Below are 20302 nucleotides of genomic sequence, written 5' to 3'. Positions count from 1 at the left end.
TTTTCGTGACTCACACACTGATTTGCATTGCTTGAAACTTGATGTTGAAATAGAAACAATCCATGTTATACTGTGGCCAACTTAGTCCCAAAACGAGACTTATGAACTCGGCGAAGCAAAAAAACAAGAGTTTAATCACTATTTTGAATACATTAAAATAAGAATTGTAATGTGTAGGCTTGGGCGTTTGGTTATTCGGTTCGGTTCGGTTCGGTTATTCGGTTATTTGGTTATTCGGTTTTAGGCACTTAGCATCCATAAGAGAACCGAACTGTTTTCGGTTCGGTTCGGTTCGGTTAGCTTTCGGTTCGGTTCGGTTTGGATACTTGGGAAGAGAACCAAAAAATAACCGAAATACTTTCGGATATGGTTCGGTTCGGTTATTTACCCACCAAATAACCGAACTATCCAAATAACCGAACCATTACCCAAATAAAACTTGAGACCGCAACAAAATAACAAAGTTCAAACTTCAAAGAGACTTAAGAGTTTAGACTTGAGACCGCAACAAAATAATCAAGTTCAAAAGAGACTTGAGAAAGAGAGAAAGAGAGAAAGAGAGAGTAAAAGATTATTAGATTCTACAAGCATCTTCAAGTCCCTGAGTTGATCTTCCATTCTTCTCTTCCTGTGACACAATCACACACAATGGGTTTGGACTTAATGGGTTGGGTAAGTAGGGTAGGGATTAGGCAATGGGTTGGGTAGGGAAGACAAATGGGCTTTAGGCCTCATAAATAAATTATGTTCGGTTTAAAGCGGATATCCATAGATATCGGTTCGGTTCGGTTAATAACCGATATCCGTGGATAGTTTAGAAAGAGAACCATTCGGTTATTTTGTGACATCCGAAACCAAAACATTCGGATAGTTTCGGTTCGGTTCGGTTCGGTTTTTCGGTTTCAGTTTTTCGGTTTCGGTTTTTATGCCCAGGGCTAGTAATGTGCATATATCTGATTTGGTGGCCAGTTTTGGACCAAAGCATTATCTACAAACAATGACTTTTCTCCTAACTTGTGATTCCTTCTTAAACCCTTGGGGTAATATTCGATTTTCCATGGATCTTTAGTTAAAGGCAAATGCGGGAAATTATTGGTAATCATTTGGGGAAACATATAAAAGATTTGAGTTAGATGGAAGTGACAATTAATCCAAACATATATCTCTTTCTTCTTATTTCCCAAATCCAACAAACAAAAGTAGAATCTTGGCTTTTAACACCAAAATAAAAACTTGTTTCACAGCTAAACACTATCGTTTACTTTAGGGTAAGTGCAAAAAGCCAACCAAATCCACCTGCACTGATTTGACGTTTACAAACGCCGTTAAGTATTTTTTTTTTTTTTTGATAAACCCTATCGGCTATCCGGTCGGCCCCGGTAGGAACGCACCGTGGTGCTACATAGTGGACTGGTCCACCGTGTTAACGGTTAGGCCCTTACGGGCTACCACTCTGCCTATCCCGAGTTTTGAATGCCTTCCGACTAAGTGCCAGGGGTAGTCAGGCCGCCTGCATTTCTGGCTACCAGGTAAACCAATTTGGCCAAAGCCCAACTGACAGACTTCCCAAACAAATGTGTTTTTGTTTCCAGGGAGAATCGAACTCAGGTTTGGAAGTTTCATCCTTTCCCAAAGCTTCCTCTGCCTTTACCACAGATGCTTGGGCAACGCCGTTAAGTATGTCACCGTCTAAACAAAAAACAAAGTACAAACTAACGGAGCTCCGTTATTAAATTGACGAAAAGCAAACCAAGTTTGTAGATTTGGTCCCCCTCTTTTACCTAGTGACAATTGATTTAAGCAGTGTCTCGTAATTATACAACCATCGATCATCGATGTCCGTTGATTTAAGCAGTGTCTTGTAATTAAAAAAACCACTCTACATAAATGGAATATTTATCACTTAGTTTTCATCAACTTCTGAACTTACCTTTCATGGATTAGGCAATACTTTCTATTTTTAGTAACTCAAGTGGACCCTTTACTTCTTCAACTCTCTCTCTCTCTCTCTCTCTCTCTCTCTCTCTCTCTCTCTCTCTCTCTCTCTCTCTCTCTCTCTCTCTCTCTCTCTCTCTCTCTCTCTTCTCAATATATCTCTTGTCCTCTCCATCAAATCTCTCTTCAACAAAAAGATTAAACAAAGAGAGAAGAAAGAAGAATATCATGGCGAGAGGGAAGATCCAGATCAAGAGGATAGAGAACCAGACAAACAGACAAGTGACGTATTCAAAGAGAAGAAATGGTTTGTTCAAGAAAGCACATGAGCTCACGGTTTTGTGTGATGCTAGGGTTTCGATTATCATGTTCTCTAGCTCCAACAAGCTTCATGAGTATATCAGCCCTAACACCACGTAGATGGATCTCTAAACACCACTCTTAAATTAAGCTAGATTGCTTTGTTTTCTTCTAATCAATTTACCACTACTTTTTTTGATTATAGAACGAAGGAGATCGTAGATCTGTACCAAACAGTTTCTGATGTTGATGTTTGGGCCACTCAATATGAGGTTTTGTTTAGATCTTTCTTCTTCTTCTTCTCGATATGTGTTTTTTCATGGTTGGTTAAATTCTTGATGCGTTTTGTCGCAGAGAATGCAAGAAACCAAGAGGAAACTGTTGGAGACAAATAGAAATCTCCGGACTCAGATTAAGTATTTGTTTCTGTCTCTTCTCTCATCTATTTCTCTTAAACTTCACTTTGAATTGCAACAACAATTTTTTGTTTAGATGAGTTATTTTACAAAATAAAAATAGAATAAAAAACGAGATGACGAAAACATATACATAATTTGCTAAAATTGTAGGCAGAGGCTAGGTGAGTGTTTGGACGAGCTTGACATTCAGGAGCTGCGTCGTCTTGAGGATGAAATGGATAACACTTTCAAACTCGTTCGCGAGCGCAAGGTTCTCTTCATATTTTTCCCTTACCTAGGGTTTTAATTAATCGTATAGACAAGCTTTAATTTTGGAATTTAATTATAGATAAATGACTGTTGTTGTTATATTAGGTGTTTTAGAAAATGAAACATTTTGTTTACTGTTGGATAATATATGTGGTCGTTTTTTAATATTCTATATATATGTTAATTGTACAGATTAAATCTCTTGGGAATCAGATCGAGACCACCAAGAAAAAGGTCACATCTTCTATGTCCACTCACTTTCCCATTTTATCATATTATTTGTCTCAACAGTTTTGTGTAAATTGAAATTATGAACTTACTAAAACTGTTGATAACACTTTTCTAGGACAATTATCTTTTTTTTTTGTGTGTGTGTGTGTTTAAGCTAATGGATAAAAGAAACACCAAGCATATAATATAGTGATGATGTCATAATAACTTCGGTATATATCTTCATAATTTCTCTTGTGGTTTACACAATTGCAGAACAAGAGTCAACAAGACATACAAAAGAATCTCATACATGAGCTGGTAATATCTCATTTTGTATTCCTGAAAATGTTGTTTTAGGCATAATGTAAACATGGATTATGAAGCCAGTTAAAAGGATATATAAAATGTAGTGTAGATTGATCCGTCACTCTATGTTTTCTCTTCATTCTGTTAATCGAAATATCTTCTAAAATCATGCACATATCAAATGTCATGTCATTTAATTCGAATTAACAATGTTGGTTTTACTTATGTGGAATATGGCTTAAAACATGTTTTGGTAAATAGGAACTAAGAGCTGAAGATCCCCACTATGGACTAGTAGACAATGGAGGAGATTACGACTCAGTTCTTGGATATCAAATCGAAGGGTCGCGTGCTTACGCTCTTCGTTTCCACCAGAACCATCACCACCATTACCCAAACCATGCCCTTCATGCTCCCTCTGCCTCTGACATCATCACCTTCCACCTTCTTGAATAATTAAGGGCTAAAAGGTTTGTTGGTCCTATATCATTCTCTATCTAATTAATAACTACTTAAAAGCAAACGACTGGTGTTGCTAAAACCTTAAACTGTTATGTTTCTTAGTTATGTATTTTAAAGCCTTAAACTATGGATTGTGTGATCAGTATAGCTTGCTGCTTAGGCTTATTGTGTGTGAAATGTTATCAAGACTTTTATCATGTATCATATTATTATATTGACCACTCTACTTAATTATGCTCCATATCTACTCAATTTGATTTTCTACTTGAATGCATAGATATATTGTTTGATGGAATACAAATTGAAGTTGTTTCCGCAAAACGAATACACTACCAATTGTACTATCGAATTTTTTTACAACAGCAAATACAATTTTTTATACAAGATGTATTCCGAGCCAAATGCAACAAAAGAGACGCATCTTTGAGAGTTGTTATGTGTAAACCCGAAAACAAAGATCTTCAAATATTCACCCTAATGAAGACGTTCACGGTTACCTATTGATCGCAAGTTTGGATGATAAGGCTCTTTTACTAAGCTATTTAGCAAACCAAAAATCATCGCAATCAGAATTATGAGTTAAGTGTTAGGAGTCAACTTTTACCTCTATAACCTTCCTAGTTACTACACTTCACAGTTACTACACTTGAAAAACATTAGAGGAGAAAAAAGGAGCGTTGGGAGAACACTTCACAGTCCGGTCAAGAATAAGACTGGGACTCTTCTACTTCTCTGTTTTACGGTTCATTTAGTTTTTTTTTTCTTATCTGAACTTGGAGCATTAGAAAGGGGCAAAGACATTGATTATTCAGAACCAACGAACAAGCCCTAGAATTGAAATACAAACCCTAGCAGAACCCAACAAAAGAAAAAGAAGAAGAAGCAGAAGAAATAGAAATTCAAACTAGAACGCAAATCTCTCTCTCAGACCAAATAGTTACAAGAAACCGAGGTTGTTGTTGTTGTTGATGAAGCAGAGTCAGTAGAAAAGCAAGACAATGGTGAAGACGAAGAAGTTGGGCTCTCTCTTCCCACCACGCAACAATCCAGATTTTCCAAGCTCAGGCAGTCGTTCTTGGCTTCGTCGAACATGAAGTCAATGTTATCCTCAAATGCTAACTCATTGAAAAGCTCCGGATACTCGATGGGATTCTCATTTGAGAGATTCTGATCCGTCAAAAACGGAGCAAACCCTGAATCCATCATACAGAAGTTCCAAGCCAGCTCATTGTTGTCCCCACAACGATTCATTTCCATTATGGCTGAAGAGTCTATGCAGCAATTGACCACCGCCCCTTCATCTTTATATCCTACAAACTCTGCTTCTTGTTGCTCTGCTTTCTCTTCTTCTTTCTCTTCTTGTGGTGGTTCTTCCACGTACTGTTGTTTCACTTCTTCTCTAGGCTCTTCTTTAGCTTCTCTCGTTTCGATTTCTTGTTTGGCTTCAACAAGAATAGCCTCTTGATGATTAGGTTGGTTCACAGGGAACGGGAAAACACCTTTCTTCTTTAACCGGTCGATGTAATTACTAATGTCAAAATTAGTAACCGCGTTCGCACCTCGATACTCTATCGCCGCCATATCATACGCCGCAGCAGCTTCCTCCTGCGTATCTGTAAAACCAATAAATAGCAACTTTATTAGCAAAAACGCTTCTAAATTAAGACAATGCAAACAAAGTCAGTGTTTTGAAAGTTAACAGTTTCTTTCAACAACTTGTTGTTATCTTTCTTTCACATAGCTGGTAAGTGGCTATAACCAAATAAGCCCAAACAAGTGTTAAAACAAGTGTTTCTACTTTGTCGTTTCATATTTAAATTATGATACCTAATAAAGACAAACAATCAATAGAATTTGGTGACGTGTTTTTGTAGGGACAACTAGGGTTACACGATTTGTGTGAAGAGGTGAGGCGTGTACAAAGACCATTTCTCCTCCACTGCGCCGCTCTAAACACTAAAGAGTCCAAACTTGTGACTTAAAATTAATTAATACACGAACGTACGATTACTGAATTATTTAACAATAATTAAAACACCTACCTAGTGTCAACTCTAACCTCTAATCAACTATGAAGTTCCAAGTTTGGTACCATAATAATCTAGAGAAAAATAATGGTAAAGTAGAGAAGACAATTATTAAAAGAAAAGAAGATAAAGTTAGACCAGATTTTGTTCGGAGGACAAAGATGAAAGATATGGTAGAGAAAGAGATGAACGATGCACGTGAGGGCTCGTGACTCCTACTCAGAGCAGTCTCAAGTCTGATTAAACCATTATAATAAACCAAAAAAACAAGCGCAAACCAGATCGACCTCGGGTTTGGTCCTAACCCCTCTGAACTATTTTGTCCTTTTATGAAGTGAGAGTGTTATCACGTGACCTACGCGCGTTACACGCGCCTTTACACTTGTAACCTACATTATTATTCTATACAACTTTCACAACTACTAATTTCATTTTTTTTTGTATTTATGCTCTTGACATCTCTACTTTTTTTTTTTGTTTTACTAAAAAAAACAAAGTGAAATTTCAAAAATATGAGATTTGTTGAAGATTAGGCGGTCCTTAAATAATCTAAGGACCCGGTAAGAGTCAGCAAAACCAATAAAAAAATGGGATTACTTTTCAGTAAAAGAGTTGTTGTTAATATTCCCTTCTGCAGAGTTCTCAATTTTTGTATTCAGAGTATCGGATCCACAAAAAATGCAGAATTTAAAAGGTAATTATGCAGAGGGATCAGATGATTTTCTTTTTTTAAAAGTTGATTTTGATTAAAAGATAAAAAATCAATTAAGGAGAGAGTTGAAGAGACATGATGTCAAAACTCTCGCCTCACGTGAGTCAGTGTGTGTAAAATTCAAACCCCCCACTGCCTACCCATTGTATATATTATTCTAATTGTCTAACTAAACAAATTCATATTCTTAAATACCATTAAAAAAAAAAAAAAAACAGTTTAAACATTATCACACACTATTTTTTTTGGTTTTAATGTTAAGATATCACACACTATTTTATGTTTACAAAATTAGTTTTTGAGAAAGCATAACAGAGAAAGGATCCGTTATGCCCGGTAACTTATAAACAGTCAATTATTTTAAACAATTTTTTTATATAATTCTAAAATAATTAATAATATTTATTAAAAAATTACAAGAAAAAAAAGGAAAAGGAGGTAACGTACTATAGGTGCCGAGGTACAAGTACTTGTTCCCAAACACTCTTCCAATCCGAGCCTCCCATCTTCCGTTATGGTGATGCCTGTTTTTATCAAGCACAATTTCTACTATTTTTTAGGATACATTAGAAAAAAAACTGTTTAATCCATAGAAGAAAATCATTTCTGCTAACACATTTGTAAAACTTTAAAAATCTCATCTTTTTGCAGTACTGATTTTCTTTATAAAACATAAAACAAAAGACAGAATATTCTAAAAGCAAATTTTCATGATCATATTTTTTCCTATTATTAATTCTGTTATTCAGATATCCAAAAAAGGGGAAATTATTTCTCAATTTGGTAGTGAATTCCGAAATTAAAAGAATAAATCTATAGAAATTTATAAAAAAAAAAAAAAAAAGAAAGAGAAAGAAAAAAAAGGAACCTAGCGACGCCGCGATATTTAGAGACGCCTCTGGAGAAACCACTGCTCTGGCGGCGGAGAGAAGCCAAATATTCTTCCTTTGTCACTCTCTGCATCTCTTCCAATTCCTTTGTGTACGTCTCTGCCTGATTTGTCCCCAATTTTTTTTTTTAATTCACACCAAAATCCAGATTCCAAAATCACAAACATGCATCAATCAAGAGTCTGATTTTTTTGGTTTACCGGAAAATTCAAGATGGTGTCGGGTCCCCAGTACTTGAGAGCAGCCAGATCGTACGTATGTGCTGCTGCTTCTTCGCTGTCATATGCTCCTGCAATTACGCGTGAAGCAGTTGAGATTCTTCTGACCAAATCCACCACTCTCTTTTTTCTTCAATTTAGTAAACACACAAAAATAAAAATTGATCTTTTGTTTCAGAGAATTAGAACTTACCCAGATAAACTGATGAAGTTGTAGATGGGCAGTGACGAAGTTGAGATCAAACAACAGATCAAAGAAACCAAATTTATCAGTTGAAATCCAGATCTTCATAAAAAAAAATCAAGAGTTAAGGGAAAAAAAAGACCAAACCTTGTTTGCCTTTCTTGTTCTGAATCGAATTCCAAGAGCTTTTGTCCCAAAGATGAGCCTCGAATCTCCCAGTCCATCTATGTCTGTAATATCCCACAAAACAACATGCAATCTTACAAATGCAGTTTCAGACAAAACCCAAATCCAATCTCAACAACCAAATTCTAAAAACCAATCATTTAATTTCAAAAAAACCTAGTGACTCCTCTGTAGATAGAGCTGCGTCTGGTAGAAGCAGGGCTTGTCGGGTTATGTGATTTATCACCAGAAGGAGACGATTTCTTAGCCCTTTTGGCTCGTTTAGGCCTGGGAGCCTCCGATTGAATAGGAGAGGAAGTAGTAGTAGAAGAAGAAACAGAGGAAGATGGAGAAGAAGAAGAAGTGGAAGTGGTTAAGCGCCTCTTCATTAAAATCTGGGAAAACAAAAAAAATGATTTTTGAGAGTGTTGAGTGATTATTTTCAGAGGAAGAAGGAAGAGTGGTTTAAGAAAAAAAGGAGGAAACGAGAAAGGGCAAGTTAAATAAACCCTGAAGGAAGAAAGGGCTAATTGGGTTCATTAACACAAAGAGTTAAAATAAAATTGTAAGACCAAACACTTGGCCTTCTGTTGCAGCCATGCTACCAATAGCTTCACTCTCCACGCTGTCTTCTTTTTTTTGTTTGTATTTTATACGTTTTTTTTATCATTAACTTTTTTGTACGTTTTATGTTTTGGAATTATTTAATTTAATTTTTTCTCTCTAATTTTTGGGGAAAAAGTTGGAATGAAAAATATCTTAATTTGTTTCTTTGCAATTCAATTTTTTTTTCCCTGGTCAACAATTTGATTTCTATATTTAAAATTGTAGAATCTACTATGAAGATGTTTTGATTTTAGAAAAAAAAATGGTACCAAAAATTAATTTTATTGAATTATATTCTTAGCTTGTTATGGTAATGGTCTATGAAAGTTGACTAGTTATTTTCACTTTTAAATTTATATGCTTTTGAGCTTTAAATTTTAATGCTTGTGTTTGTAAAATGTGTTAAATTACCTATTAAAAATCTAAATCTTTTTATCAGCATATTCGTCTATATTTTCCTTAAACGCTCCAAATTAGTTGTAACGCACTTTGAGAGAGCTCTATAATACCAAATTAGGTATTCAATGTTCGAAAATTTGTCGAATGATTTGCACGTGTCGATCTAATGCTTATCGTATTAATACATACTTAGAACATATAAAGTAAAAAATGTCAGATGATTAGCACGTGTCGATCTAAAAAGTATCGTAGAAAATGTCAAATCAGAACATATAGAAAGTGAAAAATTTACTAGATGATTAACAATTGTCAATCCGAAGCATATTGTAGAAAATGCCTGATTAGAGCATATGTAAAGTTAGATGTTCTAACCGTTATCATTTTTAACTTTACGCATGGTTTAAGCAGAAACACGAGTGTTTATATTCGCTTAAAACAATCAAAACTCATTTATTATAAACAAAACTATTTAATTCTAATGTTTAAAAATGATTATCATAATATTGACATGTAACATCCAAAAACCACCAAGATCAACGGTAGTCTAAATCGGTTTTAGAAAATTAGTTGCAACTTTTGTAGTAGGTTAAATTGTTAGTGATTCGTTTTAATGAATTAAGTTGGGTTGGCAAATAAAAACGTTTGACTAAATTTTTTTAAAACCTTTTTTTACTCTAGAGATATAATTGTTTTGTTCTGTCTATGTCGTATATTTAATTTTGTTAAATACTAATAAAATTAAATATACGACATAGTATTTTTATCAACAATACTAAAAAATTTTAGTGATCATACTAGTTTGCCCATTGGTTGATTAAGCATTGATTAATGCTTCTACACCAAGAGGTATGGGGTTCGAGTCCCAGATATTGCGATTTATTAACAAATTTGCAGATTAATGGAGACAAGTGTGCAAGAGATCTCTAACGATGTACAATTATAGCCGTTCGCCAGGATTCTACGCAGAGAAGGAAGTGTCGCCAGGTCGTGGATCATTGAAGGTATTCATCAAGATCACGAAGAATGAAGTGTAGTTTGTCGTAGATCTAGTAAGGGTCGGAAGGATTTATCTGTTGTAGAATCGTCTATGTAACAGTTCTCATAATTTGCAATTAATAATAAATCTAGACGACAAAAAAAAAAAAAAAAAAAAACATACTAGTTTGCTAATTATGTTCGAAAAAACTGTCTATTTGCAACTTATCCTTTTTTAAAACGGTCTAGAAATCTATACAGGAAGTATAGATCCTAAGAGAAGTCACAAAAATGAATCCTAACATTCCTACATTTTGGACTAAACAACGAGGTTTAGCATTTAAATCTATACTATTTTAATTGCTACAAAATGTTCACGCAATTTTCTAAAAGAACAGAGAATTTCTAAAATATCAACGCTCATAATATGATAACAAGAGTTTCGTTTTCGGTTTATTTTTGATTTGAAAATCAAAACTAAAAATTAAATATTATGCACATTTCCAAGACTAAAGTGGTAGTGATAAAGAGACCGAACTGTCTAGTCCCTTCCACTTCAGTTCACCTGAGTCTTTTCAGTTTCTCTCTTCTGTGATCGTTCTTCTTCTTGTGACTTGTGAGTATCTCTAAACAGGTTCTTGAGCTGATAAAAGGTACGATTTCTTTTCTTCTTCTCCTACTCGTGGCTCAGAAACTTGCTTATTCTTTTGGAATTAAGGTTTAATTTTTCTCGTGTCATATACTTTTACAGAGATGTCTTACGTTCCACCACATAAACGACATGAAAATGTTGCATTGAGAGCATCCTCTGTACCACCTTCTCTTCTTACAAAGCTCAATAAAAACCTCGGGAGTACTAATACAAAGATAATCTACGCAAACGATTGCATTTCTAGATGGTTTCTCGTTGGTTCAGAATCAGAGGACAATAACTTTCAACTTGTGCCCGTTTCTTTAAAGTGGAGGAAAGACGCAGAAGAAAAATCTTTGGGAATCTTAGTGAAGAGTGATTTTGGAAAACAGGAAACTCCATGGTTATGGGTGACAGAGAAAGTGGAGGATGATCTTATAAAGGGGTTTGATAGGGCAAAGAAGACGTTGCTACGTTACGGTGGATCAGAGGATGTCAAACTCAGACTGATCGCTCGATTTGGTAAAGTTGTTTTCCATGGGTAAGGGTTTTTGTCTTTTCCTCAAATCTTTTTCCATTCATTTTTTTCAGACACACACAAACTCTGTTTTTACATGGTGCAGGGTTAGTGATTAGCCTTGTGTTGGTCTAAGAGCATTCTAATTACCTTAGGTGGTTTGTTAGCTAGAGCTAACATGTAGGCAAATGAGTTAGGGACTTTTGTTTGAGCATTTCTAATCGAGTATTTTTTATGTTGAATAAAAGATTTTACCGATTCTTATCTTATCAAATTGATGCAGTGTTAGTTCATCAGATACTCTAAGAGATGGTCCGTTAACTAAAAGCACATTGGAAAATTTGAAGAAAACGTTTCGTACAAATGTCCCAAAGTCTTACGTTGAAAACGTTAGGTATGGAGTTGTGCACAAAATGAGATTTTGTGTTGAAGAAACCAAAGAGTTGTATCACGTGAAGGTGGTTTTAATTTCTTTTGTAAGATTCATGATTGTGTCTCTTATTTCGTTTTTATTTTTTGAGGTTTTGGTTTCTGATTTTTTAGGTCGCAGACAACACTCGTCCTGATGTAACCATCTCATGTAAATGTTTGGTGGACCAACAACATAAACGACTCAATTTCTATAAGGTAAGTCCTACTAGGGGTTGGTATAGTCCTGTTCCGTCCCGTACCCGTTCCTACTTAATTACCATATTTTTATACGAGACTGATATTGAAGCTTTTGTTTGCTTTTTATTTAGGCGGAGCTTAATGCTTTGAGGCACTTAACTCTTGACGTCTCATGCCTTGATCAAGATCTTGACATGAGGTTGGTGGTTGACTCAAAAGGGACATTAACCAATCTCTCAGTGAGTTGACTTTGGATATTCCATATTTAGTATCCAAGAAAATGAGATGAAGAATATTAAACAAGTGATATAGTTTAAGATGTGAAATATATGCCTCTTTGTATATCCAGGAGAATGAGATTAAGAATCTCAAAGAATTGACTGATTCAGCGGTGATAGATCCAACTGTGAAAGGTGGGTTAAAGTGGCCACTTGGGAAATCTTCTTGTGCGGATCGATATAGAGTTTGTGGTGTTTGGCATACTGTAACTACTACGTACAGAAACCAGACTCTGAGGCTTCAAATCCGAGAGGCTGATCGATATGATTTCCGCACAGGAATTGGAGGAACCTCAAGTGAAGTGAATTTCAAATTGAAAGCCTTAAAAAGTAGTATACTACTAAAGGTAACATTTTATTTTCTTGTTCTTTTCTTTGTTTAGACATTGTCTTTTATTTATAGTGATGATCAACAAGTGACAATAGTTATGTTTACAATTTCAGGAGGAAGATGTGGAGAGGAAATGTGTTACAGACATGCTGAAAGATTGTCTGAAAGCAGTTTGGGATTACTTTCTGAAAGAAGTGTAGTGTTACTCACTTTGTTTTTGGTGTGTTTCTTTTCAGTTTGTTCTACTTACTCCAAACTTTGCTTCTTTTTCATAGTTTGTTTCATCTAATTTGTGGCAATATCTTTTGGATTGGAAAAAGTATTTGATATATTAATATATTATCGTTTAGATTTTCAATTTTCAACTTTGTTTGCGTGTACGTTTTCATCAATTCTCAGGTGTGATTTGCGGATTTAACAAATTCAGAATTTATGATTGATGGATTTACCCATAAGACATTCTAAAAGGAAAAGGAACTGGTCTTTTCTTTCTTTTTCTCATACATTTTTGCGGTTTACAAGAAAAACTGAAAAATGTGAGAATTTTTAACGAATAAAAATATAACCAACTCAAGTTAAAAGTAGAGATGTACCGAACAGCGAACACAGTTACGATGATTTCAATTATAAAACCGAAAAATGAATAAGAACCGGTAATAGCCAAACCAAAAGAAGGCGCAATTTCAAATCTCCAATGGTTTCGAATTTCATAAACCGAGAACTGAAACCGGAAACAATCAAACCAAAATATTTGGTGATTAAAGAATTAATCAGGACTAAGTTATGTCATTTCATCTCCTGCTAAAACTAGTCGTGATTCGTCGTCTCTGTCATTGAGCACATCTCTCTACCATTCCTGAGAATTTTGAGCCAAATCCTTCATCACCAAGCCAAGTCTCAAGGTACTCATTCCTCTCTCGCTCTTGTTTCTTCTGCTACTGCAACTGCTATGCGTCGTTTGATTTCTCCTTCAATTTCGTCTTATCCGATCATTTTTTTTTTTGACCTATCTCTATACTTTGCTTCCGGAACTAAATAACACCGATCTTTAAATTGCGTCGATTTTCAACCTCATCGGAGCATCAGAACACGTTTTCCGATTCGTAATTGCTGCTCTTCGGTGTTAATCTACTCAATTATGGATCGCGATTCTATACGATTTGTAATTTATCTCTCGATTTTGCGATTTACTGTTCCTCCTCTCTGGGTGTTCTAGGGGTTTATCTTGTTTTTACATCGTGATTTTCTCATATATTTCTGGATTATGATTCCATATTTGGTTTTGCATTCCAGATCTGATTGTGGTTTGGTTGACTTCTTCTTCTCTAGAGGCTTCACGAGTTCAAAAATGAGTCAGAAGGGTTTGATATATAGCTTTGTTGCTAAAGGAACAGTTGTTCTAGCGGAGCATACTCCTTATTCAGGCAACTTTAGCACCATTGCTGTTCAATGTCTGCAGAAGCTACCCACTAATAGCAGCAAGTATACTTACTCTTGCGATGGTCATACTTTCAATTTCCTTGTTGACAATGGTTTTGGTGAGTTTTCTGAATCCTTTTTATACTTGTTAATTAGTTGAAGCTTTTTGATTTACTTCTGGTTTGGTGATGCTTTGTGTATATATATAGTGTTTCTTGTCGTTGCTGATGAGTCCACTGGAAGAAGTGTTCCTTTCGTGTTTCTTGAACGGGTCAAGGAAGACTTTAAGAAGCGGTATGAAGCGAGTATAAAGAATGATGAGCGACATCCTCTTGCAGATGAGGACGAAGATGATGATTTGTTTGGAGATCGGTTTAGCATTGCATACAATCTTGACAGGGAGTTCGGGTCTGTCTATAGCTGTAACTATCTGATATCAATCATTGTTTCGCATTTCAACCGTGTTCTGATTCTTTTCTTTCTCCTCTAAATAGGCCCATACTTAAGGAGCATATGCAGTATTGTATGAGCCATCCAGAAGAGATGAGCAAACTTTCAAAGTTGAAGGCCCAAATAACTGAGGTCAAGGGGATCATGATGGACAACATTGAGAAGGTATGCCTTTGTCACTAATTATAGGAAAAAATGAACAAGCTGAGACATTCTGATTAACAGTAGCACGCCGATCTTGTATTTTTGGTTTAAGGTGATAGCATTTTTATCCACATGATTTTGCAACAAAAAAAAAAATACTGTAGAAAGATACTGAACAACACATACCTTCTAGAAGAGCTATTTGACACCAAATGAATGGATTTACTTTCATGGTAGTTTTACTGGATAAATGTATCAATTGCTCTTCTCACAACCATTCTTTCATTGCCCTATATCTGGTAAGTTATATTGTTTGCGGATTACTCTCTGTGTCTTCTTTCCAGACCCCTGTCAACTTTTAAAACTATGACATATTTGGTTTGAGCATCTAAGTCTTTTAGAAATTAAGAAGTTGCATGCAACTTGAGTAGATTTCCAGACCCTTTTGACCGGCTTGGTGTCATATACATCTCAATTAGAATTTAGTACTGAGGAAATTTACATAGGATAATTACAGCATGAACTCCCTGCTTCTCAGCATAGGAAAGGAATTGGTTTTGCTATAGTACCTTAAGTTTGAGGTCAATAATGTTATAAACAAATTAACTTCAAGTAATTTTCATCAAAATCCAATTTTTTTGGTGCTGGAAAAGGTTAGGCTAAAAAGTAACTTCAGAATTTGTCGTAGCATCTCTAATAGAAGATGGGGTTTGTCCCATTTTCACTGAACTAGCATGTGCCACTAGATACTGATTATGAGAATGAAACGATGAGGATTTGCAGCTGTTTTTGATGATTCTCTTGTTGATGTTATAACAGGTTCTGGACAGAGGAGAGAAGATCGAACTTCTGGTTGACAAAACCGAGAACCTACAGTTTCAGGCGGATAGCTTCCAGAGACAAGGAAGACAGTTAAGAAGGAAGATGTGGCTACAGAGTCTGCAGATGAAGCTGATGGTGGCTGGTGCTGTTCTCTCGTTTATTCTCATCGTTTGGGTTGTTGCTTGTGGAGGTTTCAAATGCTCATCATGATGTTTCGCTTCGTTTGTACCTGTTTTAACACTTAAATCGCATGCTCATGTTTGTACATGGAAGAATTTATAATAACATATCATCATCATCTCCCACATGCTGTGATGCTATATATAAATGAAAAAAAAAAAAAGAGAGGGTGTTTTGTGTTTTAAGTTGCCGTGTCTGTTCTATTCTATGCGATCAGCAATTTTCTTTAAGGCGATCTTCAAGATACATGGTATGCGGTTATGCCCTTGGTTAGGCTTCGACTGATGTTAAGAAAAAAGAACAAGGAAATTGTTTGTATTAAGTTTTTAGATTAAAAAAAAAAGAGAGGAAAAAGTGATAATCCAAAAGCATATTAGAATGTTCTCATATACTGCTTTAAACTCTGTGGATGATGAAGCAAAGAGCAAAAGGCGAAGCGTAAAGGTGAGGTTTAAGTAGGGCAAATCACATGGGAGGAACAAAAAAAAAGGTAACAAAAGTAATTTCTGCAGCTTGTTTTTTTTACACCGTTTCTCGTTTGATAAAGCGGCATGAAATAATTTCATAAAGGGGTATTTCATATCTTTATAATTATCCACACACCTACTCTCTGTCTATTCTCTATATAAATTGTCTACAGAGATAAAGCGAGATACGAATAAGCAAATACGGCTGGCTTCGTTTTTACTATGATTGTGGATGGTGAGAATCTATAACCAATCGATTTTCTAAAAAGTATATGGTATTTGACATAAGTGGAAGGTTATGAATTAAAATATTCAAATATATAAATGAGTAAAGTAAACATGGCACCTTATTATTGATAACAACCATACATAACAAACCAAAGATTAGTGTTTTCAAATATACCACATGATCCATCGGAATTCGAAGGTATACACTAGTTAATGCGGTCTCTAACGATAGTTGCATGGAATCATAAATCATTTTAATAGATCTATCGAATAATAGAAATGTATGAACTTAAATATTTTCCAGTCTTTTAGATTTAGAGATCCGTACATTTGCATGATTTATAGAGTAAAGAACGTTTACACTGCATAGCAAATGTTGAAGGTCTCTTCCGTGTTCCATGGCTCTATCTATATCCATTCTTCCAAACTTTAGCTAAATGGTATTAAATTTCTAGTGCCATTCCAAATTTTATCAACAAAAGAAAGAACCTTTCTAGTGTCATTTAACTTGATTAAAAATTAATTAGCTAAAAAAGTATCAAAAGAAACTGTAATATCATCATGATTTTGTTTTTGATTAAAAAAAAAAAAAAAAAAAAAAATTAACAAAAAAAAAAAAAAAAGAAACTGTCATATCTATTTGGCCTCAGGTCCCAAAATAGCTGGCACGGGCCTGCGAGTATATAGTTGATAGTTATAGCCTTGTAGGGATTCTATATTGATAAATCATCATGATGACAATCTAACTTTTATATATACAAACTACCAGAGAGAGGTTCAATATGAAGAAGTTGTTTGTGAGGAAGAGCATCGGTGGATGTTACTTGGTTAATTAAATCTCTGTGTGTACATCATTACATTGATCACAATATATACAATTGAGACTAAGGCTACACAAGATGTCACAAAAGGAATATTACATATTTGACATATTTCCTTGACTAATAGCTGAAACACCCGGGCCTCAATACGTAACGTTCCTGAGACAAGAGAGTGATCGTAATAAAGAGTTATAACTCTTGAAAATTTACATATCTCGATGCTTTGAATATTACTACTCCATATATGACAAGATTTCATTAATGATATCTTTCTTTCAGGTAAAGTGAAAAGTGAATTTAAGCCATGAAAAAAGAGAAATGGCTAATGTAAGTAAAACTTATGAGGCGCATTAATAGCCATTAAGGTTGCACTGAATGTAATAAAAGACTTTATTAGCAAAATTATGGTTGCGTGTAGGCCTGGGCATTCGGATTTCGGATCGGATTCGGTTCGGATTTATTCGGATTCGGATAATTCGGATATGAGATTTTATTATCCGTTCGGATTTTATGACTATTCGGATCGGGTTCGGTTCGGATAGTGTCGGATTCGGATCGGTTTCGGATCGGTTTTCGAGGAAAAAAAACTAAAAAATGTTCAATTTAGATAAAAAAAAAATAGTTTAATTTTACTAAAATTTGGCTAAGTTTTCAAAAAATATGTATAATATTAACAAATATAACTAAAAACTTTCCAATATCTAGGTTATTTAGGGTATTTTTGTTATTTGTTATAAAATTATAGCTAAATATAACTAATATTTTTGGATATATAATTTTATTTTTGGTTTTCGGATATCCTTTCGGTTTTCGGTTCGGATCGGGTTCGGTTCGGATAATTCGGATAGGAGAATTCATTATCCGTTCGGGTTTTGTGACTATTCGGTTCGGATTCGGAGCCGGATTTTTCGGATCGGTTTTCGGATTTCGGATTTTATGCCCAGGCCTAGTTGCGTGATACTTAAATTAACAATTAATTAACACCATCTTGTCAAAATACATTAAAGGGTTTTTGGTTGCATGAAACATGTAAATTGTATTTTAACCTAATATATTCGAAAGAGAATTGGATTTATGTGAGTGCCGAGTCCAAGAGTGATTTCGATGATAGATTGATAGAAAACATACTAAAAGAAACCGATTCATTATCTCAAAACTAATGTTAACTTGATTTCGAAATAAACCAGAACTGGTTTCCTATTTACCATTGATTTTATTTTGGGTTATATATAGAGAAGATCTTCTTAAACAAAGACATTACTTAAGAATTATTGAAAAAAGCAAACAGAAAAAAAAAAAGTGTGGGTTCTCTCTCCTAGCAGGTGAACTAGCCGTTATCTCTTCTCGCCGTCTTAATCATAGCCGTCCCAATCTTTGGGTTTCAGTACTTCTCTCTCAGGTTTCTTCTGTCTGAGCAGAGCCTTCACCGGAGATATTCTCGTTTTCTGACCGGTTTTGAATTTCATCCTTTGAAAATTCCTCTGTTGAAGTAAAACTCTCTACTCTTGGTTGATTCTGGTGACTCTCGACATCAAGGTTTTATTATTTAGGTTTCAGCTTTAATTCTCCTCTGTTTTTCTGGTTTGGTTATTGGAAATCCGTGATGGATTTTCAATTGGAAAAGTATCTTCAGGAGATGTCAATTGAAGAAGAGGAAGATAAACCAATTATTCTCTCCAATCAACCTCAATTCTTCGCCACTGAAAGAAATTCGCGAAGTCTATTGGGTCGTTTTCTTAATCCTGATAATCAACGTATGAATAAATGGATCTTAGAGATGCCTAGAATCTGGAGATTATATGATCGGGTTCGTGGGATAGCTTTATCAAGGGATCGATTTCAGTTTATCTTCAATAATGAGGCGGATCTTATTGAGGTTTTGAAAACTGGTGTGTGGACTCAAGACGATTGGTGTGTAGTTATGGAACGTTGGGTTGAAAATCCTCCACCTGATTACCTGATGTTCCTTCCGGTTTGGATTCGACTTCGAAATATTCCTGTCAATAACTATACTCAGGCCACAATTGCGACGATAGCTGAGCGTGTGGGACAGATCATTGATTTTCCTTTTGAAGAAGAACAAGCTCAAAGTCGGGATTTTGTACGAGTCAGAGTCCTTTTAGATGTCTCTAAAGGGCTGAAAAATTTCAAGGAAGTGCAAACTCCGAATGGATCTATAGTTAAGATTGGAATTGACTATGAAAGGATTCGTAAACGCTGTTTTCAGTGTCAGAGGTTAACTCATGATAAATCAAAATGTCCTTTCATACCTCCTCCGAGCTTGACTGTTACTTTGAAGGAGGTTTCAGTTTCTACTTCATCTTTTGCTCAAGATAAAGAAGTTGTTGCTCCTATGAATTCTCCGTGCTCTAATCAGTCTCAAAGATCACCAAAATTATTGATTGATGCAATCAAAGCTTCCTCTTCTCAGACTTCCTTACCAGACCAGGTCAATCTACTTCCAGAGTTTTCATCAGGTACTTCTCTTTCTGGATCATCTTTTGTTTTCTCTTCTGGTTGCTTAGATGCAAGCTCTTCTGGCTCTCATTTAGAAGAAGGGACTGCTAGTAAAAAACCAGAGTCTTGGGTTAGAAAATCTAAAGAGAAAAAGGTTTATGTAAAAAAAGGAAGTATAGGAGCTTCTGTGGCTCCTTCTGAAGTTGGTTTAAAACGGAAAGGCCTAGATAAAGGAAAAGGTGTTGCTAAACATCTTAAGAGAGACAATGATACGGTGGTTCCTTGTGAACCATCGCAGTATCACTAGGCATCTTAAGTTGGAATTGCCAAGGTATGGGGAATCCTTGGACAATTCGGCATCTTAAGGAAATGAGAAGAATTCATTTCCCTGACATCTTATTCCTCATGGAGACAAAGAATTCAGAAGACTTTCTTTTAAAAGTTCATGGTTGGTTAGGTTATGATAATTTTAGAACTGTGGAACCTGATGGGCTCAGTGGAGGTCTAGCAATATTTTGGAAAAATATTCTAGACATTGAGGTACTTTTTGCTGATAAGAACCTCATAGATTTAAAGATTTCCAATGACTCAAAGATCTGGTTTATTTCTTGTGTTTATGGGAATCCAGCAGCTCATCTTAGACCTATAGTATGGGAGAGGATTTCTAGGATTGGTATTTTGAGAAAGGAGGCTTGGTGTATGATAGGAGACTTTAATGAAATATTATCTAACTCGGAAAAACTAGGTGGTCCTCTTCGTGTTGATAGTTCTTTTCAATCTTTTAAGAATTTTTTGGAGATCTGTGATATGTCTGAACTAGGCAGTACTGGTAATGGTTTTACCTGGGGTGGTATAAGGAACAAAGAATGGATTCAGTGCAAGTTAGAT

At 35.2% G+C, this 20302-nt stretch overlaps 5 protein-coding genes across 6 annotated transcripts; 4 read left to right on the top strand and 1 right to left on the bottom strand.

The window, feature by feature from the left end:
* Positions 1-2084: 2084 nt before the first annotated feature.
* Positions 2085-4123, top strand: LOC9312320 (floral homeotic protein APETALA 3). Its single transcript, XM_021024021.1, has 7 exons — positions 2085-2351; positions 2441-2507; positions 2590-2651; positions 2805-2904; positions 3096-3137; positions 3390-3434; positions 3684-4123. Exons 1-7 carry the CDS (start codon positions 2164-2166, stop codon positions 3876-3878), a joined length of 699 nt encoding a protein of 232 aa, XP_020879680.1. The 5' UTR covers positions 2085-2163; the 3' UTR covers positions 3879-4123.
* Positions 4124-4668: 545 nt separating this feature from the next.
* Positions 4669-8774, bottom strand: LOC9314038 (ethylene-responsive transcription factor WRI1). The gene is made up of 7 exons (XM_021025248.1): positions 8258-8774; positions 8063-8145; positions 7925-7933; positions 7714-7802; positions 7492-7616; positions 7071-7147; positions 4669-5497 (listed from the first exon to the last, which is right to left on the bottom strand). Exons 1-7 carry the CDS (start codon positions 8467-8469, stop codon positions 4809-4811), a joined length of 1284 nt encoding a protein of 427 aa, XP_020880907.1. The 5' UTR covers positions 8470-8774; the 3' UTR covers positions 4669-4808.
* A 1746-nt stretch (positions 8775-10520) lies between these two features.
* On the top strand, positions 10521-12779 carry LOC9314037. Its single transcript, XM_002877923.2, has 7 exons — positions 10521-10713; positions 10812-11213; positions 11506-11666; positions 11752-11799; positions 11949-12056; positions 12167-12442; positions 12540-12779. The coding sequence occupies exons 2-7, from the start codon at positions 10814-10816 to the stop codon at positions 12624-12626; spliced, it is 1080 nt and encodes a 359-aa protein (XP_002877969.1). The 5' UTR covers positions 10521-10713; positions 10812-10813; the 3' UTR covers positions 12627-12779.
* A 427-nt stretch (positions 12780-13206) lies between these two features.
* On the top strand, positions 13207-15566 carry LOC9314036 (vesicle-associated membrane protein 727). Of its 2 annotated transcripts, XM_021025250.1 has the most exons (6): positions 13207-13328; positions 13513-13588; positions 13720-13964; positions 14055-14253; positions 14340-14460; positions 15259-15566. In XM_021025250.1, the coding sequence occupies exons 3-6, from the start codon at positions 13775-13777 to the stop codon at positions 15469-15471; spliced, it is 723 nt and encodes a 240-aa protein (XP_020880909.1). In that variant the 5' UTR covers positions 13207-13328; positions 13513-13588; positions 13720-13774; the 3' UTR covers positions 15472-15566. The 2 variants fall into 2 exon arrangements, with proteins under 2 accessions (XP_020880909.1, XP_002877968.1); XM_002877922.2 differs by lacking the exon at positions 13513-13588.
* A 2713-nt stretch (positions 15567-18279) lies between these two features.
* On the top strand, positions 18280-19721 carry LOC110228557 (uncharacterized protein At4g02000-like). Its single transcript, XM_021026237.1, has one exon. The coding sequence runs from the start codon at positions 18561-18563 to the stop codon at positions 19719-19721; it is 1161 nt and encodes a 386-aa protein (XP_020881896.1). The 5' UTR covers positions 18280-18560.
* The last annotated feature ends 581 nt before the right edge of the window (positions 19722-20302 follow it).

This window comes from Arabidopsis lyrata (genome assembly GCF_000004255.2).
Source record: "Arabidopsis lyrata subsp. lyrata unplaced genomic scaffold ARALYscaffold_5, whole genome shotgun sequence".
In the NCBI taxonomy this organism is placed as follows: domain Eukaryota; kingdom Viridiplantae; phylum Streptophyta; class Magnoliopsida; order Brassicales; family Brassicaceae; genus Arabidopsis; species Arabidopsis lyrata.
Note: the sequence above shows the minus strand (reverse complement) of the source record. Positions and strands in the feature narration are given on the sequence as shown.